The sequence below is a fragment of the Choloepus didactylus genome, chromosome 8 (assembly GCF_015220235.1).
Source record: "Choloepus didactylus isolate mChoDid1 chromosome 8, mChoDid1.pri, whole genome shotgun sequence".
Classification (NCBI taxonomy): domain Eukaryota; kingdom Metazoa; phylum Chordata; class Mammalia; order Pilosa; family Megalonychidae; genus Choloepus; species Choloepus didactylus.
The window spans coordinates 84,887,541-84,901,014 of record NC_051314.1 but is presented as its reverse complement, the minus strand read 5'-3'; the positions used below and the strand labels follow the sequence as shown (position 1 = coordinate 84,901,014).

At 41.4% G+C, this 13,474-nt stretch overlaps 1 protein-coding gene across 2 annotated transcripts in view; it reads left to right on the top strand.

The window, feature by feature from the left end:
* Window positions 1–3,569: 3,569 nt before the first annotated feature.
* The window catches only part of DIP2B (disco interacting protein 2 homolog B), a 285,417-nt gene continuing 275,512 nt past the window's right edge, over window positions 3,570–13,474 (top strand). For both annotated transcript variants that reach the window (XR_005218442.1, XM_037846827.1), the window contains exon 1: window positions 3,570–3,816. Coding sequence is in view for 1 of the 2 variants with exons in the window: in XM_037846827.1 (XP_037702755.1) it covers window positions 3,717–3,816 (100 nt within the window). In the remaining variant the exon portion in view is untranslated. The remainder of the gene's footprint in view (window positions 3,817–13,474) is intronic.

The window sequence follows — 13,474 nt, the reverse complement described above, 5'->3', positions numbered from 1 at the left end:
CTCTCCCTGATCTAGATAGTCTTTAAGCCTGAGAATTCCTGCTTCATGGCAACTATCCCTACACCCAGTGACTCCCCATCTCCTTTAGTTTTTTTTTTTTTGGAGGCCCTGCTGAAATAGGACTTGTGCTGGTTTGAATATATTATGTCCCCCAGAAAAAGGCATATTCTTTGATGCAATCTTGTGGGGCAGACACATTAGTGGGGATTAAGTTGGAATGTTTGGATTAGGTTGTTGCATGGAAATGAGCCCCACCCAACTGTAGGTGATAACTCTGATGAGATAATTTCCATGGAGGTGTGGCCCCACCTATTCAGGGTGGGCCTTGATCAGTGGAGCCATATAAATGAGCAGGCAAACAGAAGGAACTCAGTACAACTGAGAGTGACATTATGAAGAGGAGCTACAGCCAAGAAGGACACTTTGAAGAACACCCAGGAGCTGAGAGAGGAGGTGCAGATGAGAGACAGTTTGAAGACGGTCATTGAAAGCAGACTTTTGCTTTGGAGAAGCTAAGACAGGAAAAATGCCCCAAGAGCAACTAAGAGTGACTTTTTTTTTTTTTTTTTTCTTTTGGAACTGCAGCCTAGAGAGGAACATCCTGAGAGAAAGCCATTCTGAAACCAGAACTTTGGAGCAGATGCCAGCCACGTGCCTTCCCAGATAATAGAGGTTTTCCAGACACCATTGGCCATCCTCCAGGGAAGGTACCTGATTGCTGATGTGTTACCTTGGACACTTTATGGCCTTAAGACTGTAATTATGTAACCAAATAAACCCCCTTTTATAAAAAACCAATCCATCTCTGGTGTTTTGCATTCTGGCAGCATTAGCAAACTAGAACACGAATCCTTTAGTTTTAAGGTCTATTCTTTAAGACTGACTGTTTGAAATTAATGCTCTCAGGTGGGAGAATATCACCCTTAATCTAATATCTCCTGCCAGGCTTGTTGTATGCATTATTAAATTCACCCCCTTCATCTGACAGAGAATGCTTAATGAGAGGTCCAAGGTCCTTTGGAGACCTGGACCCTCAACAAGTAGCCCACCCATCCCCAAGTCCTGATTTTTTCTTATTATTTCCCCCAGCAAAACTAACCTCAGTCTACTTGTGATCTATGTCACAACAGTTTACTAATTACTTTTACAACTGCACTCAGCCAATGTCCCATTTCACTTACCATTTTTGGTAGCAAATTCCATATCAGATGGGAGGCTTTGGACTGTAAATAGCTGAATACTCAACTGAAAGAGGTTTAAGCCTATTTTCTGTTATAACGAGGAGTTCAGTATAGGTGGTTCCAGGATTTGTTATTTTAGCAAACCAATTCTGTCAAGGACTAGGTGGTAGCTCTGTGATTCCTTAGCTTTCCTTTATGGCTATGAGATGACTGCCAGTGCACCAAACGACAGCCAAAGACAGGAAGGAAGTGAAAGGGCAGTTTCTCCTTGTGCATCTCTCCTCAGGGAGGAAAATCCTCCTTGGAATCTCCAAAAGCTTCCAAAAATTCCCTCAGTTTCCATTGGCTTCAGCTGGATTCCACTCCTGCCAAGGAGGGTGGGGAAGTGAGTATTCGGCATGTTCAGCCTCCATAGGAGTTGATGGGTCTGCTGGCAAGGAAAAAATGGGAAGGGCTGTAGGGAGGGTAAGCAAGAATGCCTGCTGAGGCTCTTCTGGTAACCTTTTGTTGAATAACAAACTATCCCAAACTTAGGATGACCATTTTATTGTGTTTACAGATTCAGTGGTTCAGGCATTTGGACAGGGAACAACAGGAATGGGCTGCCTCTGCCCCACATTGTCTGGGGCTTAGCTGGGATGACTCAAAAGGTTGGGGACTGGAATCATCTGGAGGCTACTTCACCCATGTATTTGGTGCCTCAGCTTGGAGGACTAGAAGGCTGGGCTTAGCTGGGGCTGTTGGCCAGAGCACCTCATGTGGACTTTCTATTTGGCTAAGGTCTTTCCCAACATGGCTGCTGTGTTCGAAGAGAGAATCTTGAGATAGAGCATCGTGAGAGGGAACCTCTGGAGAATGAGCATTCCAAGACATCATGCAGAAACTGTATGGCCTTTTAGGACCTAACCTCAGAAGTCATGGAGTCACTTCTCCCATATTCTGTTGGTCAAAGCAGTCACAAGCCCATCTAGATTCAAGGGGAAGAAGGCATGGACCTCGCCTCTTGATGGGAGGAGTGTCAAAAAATTTGTCCCTTTTTAAAGATCGTAATAGTCCTCATGTAAGCCCGAGGATGCACATATATTATATATTACTGCAGATTCTCTTTACATTTGACTGTGTGGTTAAAAGGAAATTTTGAAGTCCATTTCTCAATTTGCAATGATATCACATTCCTCTTCTTTTAAAATTGAAATTTTTTCTCAGTTTTTAAAAAAATTTCCTTCAGGCCCACAAATTATATGAAATACTGTCTAGAAATTCCTAGTGAAGAGATGAAGGGAGAAGACATCATGTTGCGTGTAAGCCAGATAAAAAAGAACAGATATTATGTAATTTTAGTTATATGAAAAACTAGAATATGCAGATTCATAGAGACAGAAAATAGATTACAGGTGACCAGAGGCTGGGGTGTTATTGCTGAACAGGTACATAATTTCTGGGTGGGGTGAGGGAAAAGTTATGGTAATAAATGATGGTGGTGATAGTATGGCATTGTGAATGTAATTAATACCACTGAATTGTATACTTAAAAGTGGTTAAAATGGGAAATTTTATGTTGTATATGCTACCAAAATAAAACAAACACGCAAACACACAAACAAAAGATGTTGGGGCCTGTTCTCCCAAAGGACAAATTTTGGATTAGCATGGAAGGGAAGTGAAAACACCAGAATCCCTCAGAACGTGAAGGGGAGTTTTTGCATCAAATAAAATTCAATATTATAAAAGAAAGAACATAAATGACAATTTCAAGCATCCTACCCTAGTAGTTCCTCATAAAAAAACAAATGCTTGGACTCTTCCTATACTGAATTATCATAATGGTTTTGGAACACCTATTGGCCATGCACTGTGGGGGATAAAAAGGTAAAGAAAAGACTAAATTCCCCTCTTGCAAATCGTTAGCCTTCTATGCAGGAGGAAACAGATCCTCCTACTCCCCAGTTTTAAATGGTACGGCAGAAATAAACAAGGATCTCCTGGCAGCTGGAACCCGGAAGCCCTAGTGAAGGAGGTGGCCTGTGATCAGGTCCTTAAAAATGCGTCGGTCTCAGTCAGAGGAAAATGGAGGAGAGGACAAGGCAAAGGCATACACAACAAATGAAGGGAACACTTCAGCGACAGCTGGTAGAAGTAAAGCCTGGGGCCCCTTAAAACTCCTTCTCGTCGCGAGCTCGTAAAGGTAAATGCTATGTGTCTACGTTGTGGTGAAGCAGATGAGCGAGCCCATTTCACCGAGGACAATTCAGGGTGGGAGGCTTAAGCTCGTCTTTTCAGAGACTCCCCAGCAGAGGGAGCTGCAAGCCCGAGAGCCCTCGGGTTGACTTGACCGCGGAGGCGGTGCCTCCTCCAAGCCCAGGGGCGGGGCTACTGCGCTCACGTGATCCTCGCTCATGGCGGTGGCGGTGGCGGCGGCGCTGGCGGCGCTCGGCGGTGGAAGTCGGATTCTGTAGCCGCGGTGTGGGCCCGCGTCAGTCCGTCCCTCCTGCGGCCCCCTCTCTTGTCTTCCGGAGTGTGGCTGGCAGAGCCGGGATGGCGGAGCGAGGCCTGGAGCCCTCGCCGGCCGCCGTGGCGGCGCTGCCGCTCGAAGTGCGGGCGCAGCTGGCGGAACTGGAGCTGGAGCTTTCGGAAGGTAGGAGCCCGGCGGGGGCAGCGAGCGCGCCGGGCGCCGCTGAGGATCGAGGCGAGGGTCGGGAGAGCCGGTCGGCGCCGCGCGCCCTGGTGGCTGTGCGGCGAGTGGGGAGGAGAGTGCAGGAAATCTGGCCCTGGCTCTGGAGGGTTGTCTCTTCTCCTCCCCCACCCGGTGAAGTGGATTTCCCGTGTCTTTTCATTGTTTTCTTTTGGAGGGTTAACCCAAGCAAGGGCTTGGGGGAAAAGGTCCTCTCCAGGCCCGGGCTGCTTCTGCGCTCCCTGCCCCTCAAAACCCGAGACAAAGCTGCGTCCTGCCGCTTCTGCCCGGGCGTCTGGGCGGGGTGGGGGTGGGGGTGAGGGTTGCAAGTAGGGTGGCTGACAGCTTTCTCCTCTCCTCCTTTACCCTTTGCGCTGAAGGCTCTACGCCTATCTTTCAACATTCCCTCCCTCCTCTCCCCGATGCCCATCCCACCCCACCCCCAAAAAGAGAAGACACGGGAAATCCGCAGCATTTATTCTTCCTCGTCCTCTAACAATGCGAGATGCCTCCCCAATGACAGGGGTGCGATAGAAGCAGGGTGAGCCACTGAGGGTTGTAGGGAGAGGAGAAGCAGTGGCATCAACCCAGAGAGAGACACTCGATGCTGCTTTTAGATCACCTTTGTGGTAAGGTATTTTTCGTGGTGCCTGTATTCGGGCTGAATTTTCCGCATCTGATTACCTTTTGGAGTCTTTGAAGAGGAAAGGAAAGGTGCCTACATGAACATGCTTGCCGGCACCCTCTATCTTTTGACAGTGAATTGGTGCAAGGAGGGTAGAAGGGTTGGATTTATTTTGAGAACTAAAAGAATGGAATACATCAAGCCAGTATTGTTAGAGAAGTCCCTTAGAAACAATGAGAGAAACACAGTGCTGTGTTATGGGCATGTGATCAGGCTTGTTGTGCTGTTGTGATCAGTTCTCTGTAAAGTTCCTGTTTTTATTACAAGCTGCCTCCGAGACAAAAGCAGCATTTTCTCCAAGCTTGATATCAGTACTTTGGTGGTGTACTCAGAAATGCGTATTCTTAGTAAGTTCCTTGCCAAGAGCCCTTTTCACTTGCATTTTTCAGGTGGATTAAAAATCGCTGATTGGAAAGGAAGAAGGTGACAGTTCCTAAGAGAGTTCTGACTTTTCGTTTACTTTTCAAGGGATTATGTTCATTTTCCTCTTAGAATCCTGTAAAATTCAGAAGTCAGTTTGAGTTTTATAAATCCAGTCAGACATTGAAGGAAATAATTATTTTTAATAGCCCCTTTAGATATTTCCTATGTATAGGGAGGTGCTGTTTTTACCTGCATCTAATTACTAACGTATTATTTTTCAATTAATCAGTTGGAAAGTTGTTCTTTGACCAGTCCCTGGTATCACTAGTGGTAGATGAATTTGCTTAATTTATGATGTTTTGGGGAAGATAGGAATCTTTCCAGCTTGTCTGCCCAGTTGCTTTTGGTTGAAATATTCACCAGGAGGACCCAGTTGCAGACTTGAAGGGCTGAATCTTAGTTTGTTAAGATGTAATTTTTGTCTAAATTTTTTTTTTCAAATTGAGGGACTTATACAATACTATCGGTTCTGCGTCTCAGCATATCTCATTCTTCTCCTAGAGCATTGTCATTAAATTTGTGATGACTTCCATTCTAATCTGACTTTTAAAACAGTTGTTTTACAGTAACGAATCAGCTCCTTTGATTAGCCAAAAAGAGAGAGGTTCAGCTGGATGTTTGCATCAGAGCAGGATTAAAAATAGGAGTTGATTGCTTTTACATGGAGAGGGAAATCCTGGAAGCTCCTTATTCTTGGTGTATCTGCTTCCAGCTGATTGTTTACGTTTCTGGGTGTTTCTTAGAGATGATTCTGAGAAACTGTTTCTAGGACTCACAACTGATGAGCTCACCTTTCTCTCCTTCAGAAAGGTGTGAAACTCCTACAAACTGTGAATTCTAAGGCCCACACATTTTAAGTACAGGTGCTGATATGCTTTCTGCTACAGGATTGTTTTGGTTGACATATGATTTAATTTTAATTTGTTTCTTATAGATTTATATTACTCTGTATATCATCTCTTTTAGAAGTAGATAATTCTGAATAAAGTGCAGTTGAAAAATCTTGGATCTGCAGTGTCAGCATGTTGGCTGTCTGTCTTTTCTTGCTTAACGTACACAGGATGGGTGATTGGAGAAGCAGGCAGAGTCAACTTATTAGGAATGCAGGTGAAGTTAAAACAACCCAGCAGCCCAAAATTTATAGCATGGTATTACTTGTGTCTACAGCATATTTTAAACTGATTTTTAAAAAATATGTGTATTTTTCTACCATTACTGCTCTGACTACAGTACTTTTTTCATCTTAAAAAAAATGGTGCTTTTAACTGTGTATTTATTTTGCCTTCCTGGCTTTGATGCAATTTCTTTTTTCTCTATTCATTTTTTTAGGTGCAGGCTGAAGTCTGTCCTAATTATATAGTAGTCTGAGTTGTAGACTATTAAACATTTTCTTTGTGCTTGCCTGTATTTTCAGCTGGAGGCTTTGGTTACAGATCAGTCAACTCTGGGCTGAAATGCAGGTTTGTGTCTCTTTTGGGTTTGACGCAGAGCACAGGTGCAGAGCTCTGTGATGTGTCTGGTGCTTCAGGCAGGTTCCCATGGACTTGGTGGGTGAAGAAGCCTCCTGCTTCTGCACCAAAAAGAACAGCCCGTAACTGTCCTGGGAAGCATTTAGAAATTGAGTTAACACATAATCACAAGCTTTTCTACAAATAAATTTAATATGTAAGAGGTTTCTACAAGTACGCATGTGATTGAATTTTTTCATGCTCCGCAATTGTAAGTTTGAAAATAAACTCTTGTGTCTGAAATGTATTCAGAGGGAACTATATGATTGTTTTCTCTCTTTCTTTTTTATTCCTATCATTTAGTCAGTATAGTCACATAAAGTAGCACTAACAGAATTATTTGTTTAAATCTGTCCAAAATATATTTTATTGGTGTAATGATCTTCTTTCTTTTATGTTATGTCATTAGTGCATCACCACAACTTCATGATTGGGTAGAACAGGTATTACTACCACCCCATCCCCCTTTTCTTCTTTTGGTTTAACAGAAGAGAAAACTTGGACTCAGAAAGAGTGTTTTATCTAAAGTTGTGCATCTAATAAGCGCCATTATCTTCAGCTGCCATGTAATTATGTCATCTGTTACCATTGAATAATTTAAAAATCTTTACTATTGCACAAGCTATTGCCTCTAATTTTCACTCTTAAGAAATGCTAGCAAACAGTTGTATGCCCCAATTCCAGATAGTCCTGTTGATTCTCCTTTTGAAATCTCTTGCAAATCTGTCATTCATGTATTGAATTCAGCAGACATTTATGTTGTTCCTACTATGTGCTAGTGATCAGAGAGGAGCAGGATGCTATGTTAGCTTTCAAGGAGCTCCTAGTCTGGTAGGGAAATCACTTAAAAATGCCGATAGAACAGTGCAGTGAGACCGCAATAGAGTTCTATGTACAGTGGCTGCATTCCAAGGAAAGAGGAAGCAATCTGCTCTGTCGTTGTGAAAAAGGAACAGCAAAGTACTATAAATACAAGATTGAAGTGTGTGGAGTAGGCTGATTTAGCCTGTGCAGTTCAGTCATAAGTGTGAAAGTAAGAAGGATGCTAATCTCCTGTCTCTGTGGCATGTTGGAAGGAACTCAAGTCTTTGAATGTCTGAGAACAGGCCAAAGATGACAACTGGGAAGGTATTTAAGTAACATTGACACAAAGGGATCTTCCTTTTTCTTGTTTGAACACTTCTCTGAGCACAAAAACAACACACATAGTTCCATCCTCCCTTTTCTTCTGTCCATTTCATCACATATTTTGGCAATCCTTAAAGCACAGCACAGGGTCTGCATTGAAAGTGAAGGGATTGCAAGAGGAGTTACTTCTAGGAGTTGAAGTGAATTCTCTTTAGGAGTATGGAAGAAATGGGGGAGTTAAAGAGGAAAAGGGAGGTTCTAATCTGCAAAGATGCTGAATAGAGATAGTAGTTCACAGTCTCACAAGTGGGCAGATAAAACTAAACCACCAGAAAACTGATAAATCACTACTCCCCCAGATAAGTAGCATGGCCATAGGATATACCTTTATCAGAAAGTCATGTGCAAATACCTGATGCTAAGGAAAGGAGATATGTGGATTTTTAAATAATTAAAAAGAGGTATTGTTTAAGTGATCTACCTCCTAAAACTTGTATGTATGTTTTTTTGGTAGGCTATACTCTTCTTATGTTTGAACTTATGTTTAGGAATTGCTGTCAGAGCCTGTGGAATATGCCTTTGAAAATCCTCATTATATCAAATTTTAATTCTTTGAGGTAGATTTTCATTTCATTCCATACGTTACTTGGAATCAAGTGTAGAAAAGCAGATTAATGCTCTTTTGGAGCCTAAACTAATTATGACTGAAAAAATTAGTGTGATTATAAACTGATTTTAGTTGTGACTGTCAAAAAATAAAGTGATAGTTGCCTGGTTTTGAGGGCAGTTACAGGAGACAAATGACAAACAGATTAATTGAAAGAAAGGTTTACTGTACTATTAAGGACGGCGCTCGTTTGCACACTCTACTTCTGATGTGTTTTGTGAAAATTCCGTCTTGTTTCACAGACCTTGAGATGGATTTTTGAATGATTTTGAATGAGATAAATTGTTAGACTTGTACTCTTAGCCCAGTCGTTCGTTGCTACTTAATATCCTGGCTAGTGTAAGGCTTAGCACCTCAGTTTAGATGATTGGCTCAAAAGGACCTTCAGCCTGTCTTTGTATTGTAATTAATATTGGTCTCTATGGTCCTCTCTCATATGATTAATTCAGGAATATTCTTTGAAATGTTGTCTCCCTCTGGACCGTCAATTTCTCGCAATTCTTTAAGGGTTCAGCTAAAGTACTAACTTTTTTATAAACCTATCCCTGACCACCATTATTTCTCCTGCTTCAACCATACAGCACTTATGGTTTATATCACTCCTTGTCAGTCATCTATTTTCCAGTTGTTTAAATTTGTTTTTCATTTCACCTCAATGTAAGCTTTTATAGAAGTCATTTATATCTTAAACTTTAACATAATAAATCCCCCCCCCCTTTCTCTCTTATATTGTTTTGGGGAGTACAAAAAGATTTCTGCTCACTTCATTTGATTTGCATTGAAAAATAAAGTCTCTGTCTTGGGGATTTGATTTTGGCACAAGATGGGATTGTGTGATCACCCAGGAAACATAGGTGTGCCATCTTGTGGGCCTGGGTCCAGGTCTCCAGGTCTTGGCCATACCATTTATTAGCTCTGTGACCTTGGCCTTGGACAAACTGCCTAATGTCCCTGACTTTAGTTTCTTCAGTCCTTTAAAATGGAATGATAACCTCATTAGGGTTATAAGGAGGTTTGAAATGTATTAACAGGAAAAGAACCAAGTGTAGTTTATGGTATGTGGTGAGCACTCAGTACTAGTAATCTTTATTGTGATGTGACTTTTTTTTAAAATTCAATTTTATTAAGATATATTGACATACCATACAGTTATCCACGGTGTACAATCAGTTGTTCACAGTACCATTATATAGTTGTGCATTCATCACCGTAATCAATTTTTTAACATTTTCATTGCTACACACAAAAAAGAATAAGAATTAAAGTAGAAAAGAACACTCAAAACATCCCATACCTCCCAGTGATGTGACTTTTTAATATCTCGTGTTACTTAGTAGAATATGGTTATGTGTGAAGTGATGAATGGAATCATTTTGTATATATATTTTGTAAAAGTAAGGCTTTACTCTACCATCAGGTGTTCCTGTTGGCACCCACTTCAACACGTGTTGGGTGACTGCAAGCAGTTAACTGGAGCAGAGTAGCTGGTTTATTTCATATGGTCATCTGGCACATGTGTATTTCTGAGCCTGTAGATTCAGGCAAATGGCTCTGAATGTTAAGCATGGTTTCTGACTTCTGCAGACTATGAAACGGCACATGTGGGTACTGAGAACCTTCGAATAATTTTTGACTCTTCCTTTTCTTAGTCCCCCTTTGTACTTGATGAACAAGTCCTTGCGGTTCCTCCTTCAAAAGTTTTCTTGCATCCTCTCTTCTTTTGAGTTGCATTTACCAGCAGCCTGTTCAGTCCTTTAGACCTCACTGGTTTGATTTTAGTCTCCCTTCAGCCTTAGATTGATCTTTTAAAAATACTGCTTTTATCTAAAGCTGTTGCTAAATCCAAGACTCTCTCACTCATTGTCTTTAAATTCGAAGTTTCCCAAAGGCAGATGTGGTCTCCTATATTCTTTATCCCTAGGGTTTAAGTTAGCTTTTGTACACATTAACTAGTCCATCTTTTTTAGTTGATTGATTACATCATAGACATATAAAGGAGAGATTTTCATATCTTTGTGTTTATAATGAATAAGATACTTTGCAGGGTACATGCTCCTCTCTGGACAGGAAAGGTTGTGAAAGTCTGTTTCTTTGGAATCCAGGGAATCACATCTGACAGACAGAATCTGGATACATGGGTTGGCTTCAGCTGACCCAGAAACTCTCTGAAATGGTATGCAGACTTTTGAGTGTGAGTGTTTCTGTGCCTTTTTGGGTAACAAGGTCTACAACTTTCAGCATTTTCTTAGAAGACTATGAAGCAAAGTTAAGAACCATTCTATGTGTTACTACCTTTCATTCAAACCAGCTTGTGAAGAAAGCCAAACTCCCTCAGCTTCCCTCCTTAGCACTTAGAAACTTATCTATATCAGTTCTCACCCTTATCCCATTTCCTTCTTTTCTCAGAGGAAGAAATATTCCCCTTCTGATCTAAGGCATATTTCTCTTACTCTGTTCTCACTCCCATCCCTTCCAGTCACTTTTGGGATTTTGGGATCTTGCTTCATTGATCTATTCATTCAGTCTTTTTGTCTTTGTCTCTTTCTCTCATTTTCAACCATTTACTTAATACTTGGCTCTTGACTACTTCCCTTCAGCCTATGAGTGTTCTCAAGTTTCTCCCATCTTAAAATAAAATCTTCCCACAATCATATATGGGAAACTGCTTGCTCTTATGTGCTGGCACTCTCTTGCTTTTCATAGGTAATATCTTACAAGGTGTAGCCTACATTTCCTTTTTTTTATTTCTTACCTTTGCTTACTCCTCAGGCTATTGCTTTTGCCTCATAAAGCCCATGAAACTACTATGTCCAGGGCCACTGGTGATTTCTGATTTCACATTGAAAAGTACCTGCTGGCTATGGCATCTTTCTTTGTAGGGTTGGATACTGTGTTTCTTTATGAAATGCTCTCCTTCCTTAACTTTTGTGGCATCCTTCTTTTCTGATTCTCTAACTGTTCCTTCTCATCCTCTCTCCTGGGCTTCTTTTTCTCTCTCTCCTGAATGTGGGTGTTCTCCAGATATCTGCCGTTACCCTTCATCTCACTTCACATGCACTTGCTGGTAATCTCATCTCTGCCCAGGACTTCGGCTGTCATGGCTGTGCAGACGGTTTCCTGGTCTGTGTTTCCAGCCCTGACTCTCCTCTGCTCTGGACATCCCCTTGGTCCCCACCTCAGCATCTGTAACTCACTAAGACCAGAACTGTACTCTTTGTTTCACTGCTTCCTCCTGCCCTGGCAACCTGTTCCTCCACAGATATTCCCTACTGCAGAATGTACATGTTAAACTTCAGAATGTCCAGTTAGCCAAGTCAGAAAATTGGGAGTTGTCCTTAACTTCTATAGGTCACCAAGTGTTGTTGATTCTCCTTCCTCCTCTCCATTCTCATTGTTTCAGTTCATGATCTTCTCATCTTTTGCTTAGATGAATATTGCAGTAGTCTCCTTAGTCTTCTGTCTGCCTCCAGACTCTTTTCCTTCCTTCCTCCAGTTCATTCTTCTTTGTGATGGGCGAGCATTTTGAAACACAAATTGTCCTTTTCCCTGTTTAACATTTTTCATTGGCTTCCCCCCATCCGTAGGATGAAACCCAAGCATCTTTCTCATAATATATACATCCAAACCTGCCCTCTTTTTCAGCCTTATTTCCTGCTCTTTCCATGTTTTTCCCAGTCTCTTGTCATGCTGAATTATTGCATTTCCCTGAATGCACTGTGCTTTCTCACTTCCATGCCTTTGTACATGCTGCCTTTCTCTGAAATGTCCACTCTGACATGTTCTTTCCTTTTTTCTGCATGGTTAACTTCTGTTCTACTCAATTTCCTGTGCGAAGCCAGCCTTTCCGAAGCTCTCTAAAAAGTTAAGATCTCTGTATTAGTAGCCATCAATTATTGAGTGCTTATTATGTAACAGGCCCTGTGCTTAGCACTTTGTATAACCTGCCTGGCCCATAAGTAAGTGTTGAATAAATAAAATAACTACTATCTGATAATGATGATGAGGGAATTGAGCTAGTGAACAGCACCTGAACAGTGAGTAGAATGCAGTCTCTGTCAGCCCCACCCATTCTTACACATGACCCCATCTTTCCCCTCATCCCTGGCACTAACAGTAATGTCGCTAAAGCATGGCACTGGGGAAGGAACACTGGACTTAAGAGTCATGCAGAACTAGGGTCAAATCTTTTTCTTGCTGCTTACTGTGTGACCTTAAGCAAGTCTTTGAAATATGCTTCTAATCCTAATAATTCCTCAGTATAGGGTGCTATTCCATTTTAAGATGAGAAGATTGAATGTAGAGACTTGTTAAAGAGCACTAAGTCAGAAAGTACAGTGTACTGGGATTAGAACCCAACTTTGGCTCCAAACCTTATGGCATTTCCACACTGCCATTCTGTGTGCATCATCCTGAATCATAAGTTTCTAGTAATTTCAGCAAAATTCTTTTCCATCTTAACTGGTGGGCCCCAGTTTCCTAGGATACAGCTTCTGTCTTTGGAGTGTTTGGAGTTAGGGCTCCCTGGAGGGAGAAGAATGGCAATGTTGTTGTCAGAGAGATAAATAGGAATAGGATTCTAATTGGTGATTTCTGACCTTCCTTTGCTAGAACTGCAGGGGCCAGCCCTGTAAATTATATTTGGAGGATTTCTTTCACACCAGCCTACTGCTGGCAAGATGTGACTTCCTTATTTCTTAAAAGAACAAAAAATATTTGGGAAAAATCATGTAAGACCAGCTCTAAAGTGAAAGATAATTTTTGTACTTGTATTTTAATGTGAAATTGATTTTTCTTCCTCGAATTGAGATGGTGGTGATGAGAACCTGAAAAGGGGAATCCCAGGAGGAAAGTATTTTGGATGCCACAGAGGACAGCCCTAAATGAAAAATCCACAGGTCTCTTTGGAAAGTCCTTGGTGTGTGCTGAACTTGAGTGTGGCTGTTGATTCCAGTTTGTGCTTACATTCTGGTGCAGAATTTTTAGTTTCTTTTTTTTTTTTTTCCTTTCCTAGGATATTTAATGTTTAATTAAAAAAATTAGTGTAGATATTTCTGTAAATGACATGTACTTTGATTTTTTCTGGGGAGTTATTTCTTTTTGTGTGTGTGTGAAGGGAATGTGCTTCAATATCCCTTTATTTTCAGAGGACTGTTGCTTTTGGGGAGAAATTTAAAGCATCTCTAGGTGTTTTTTTTTTTTTTTTGCTTTTGC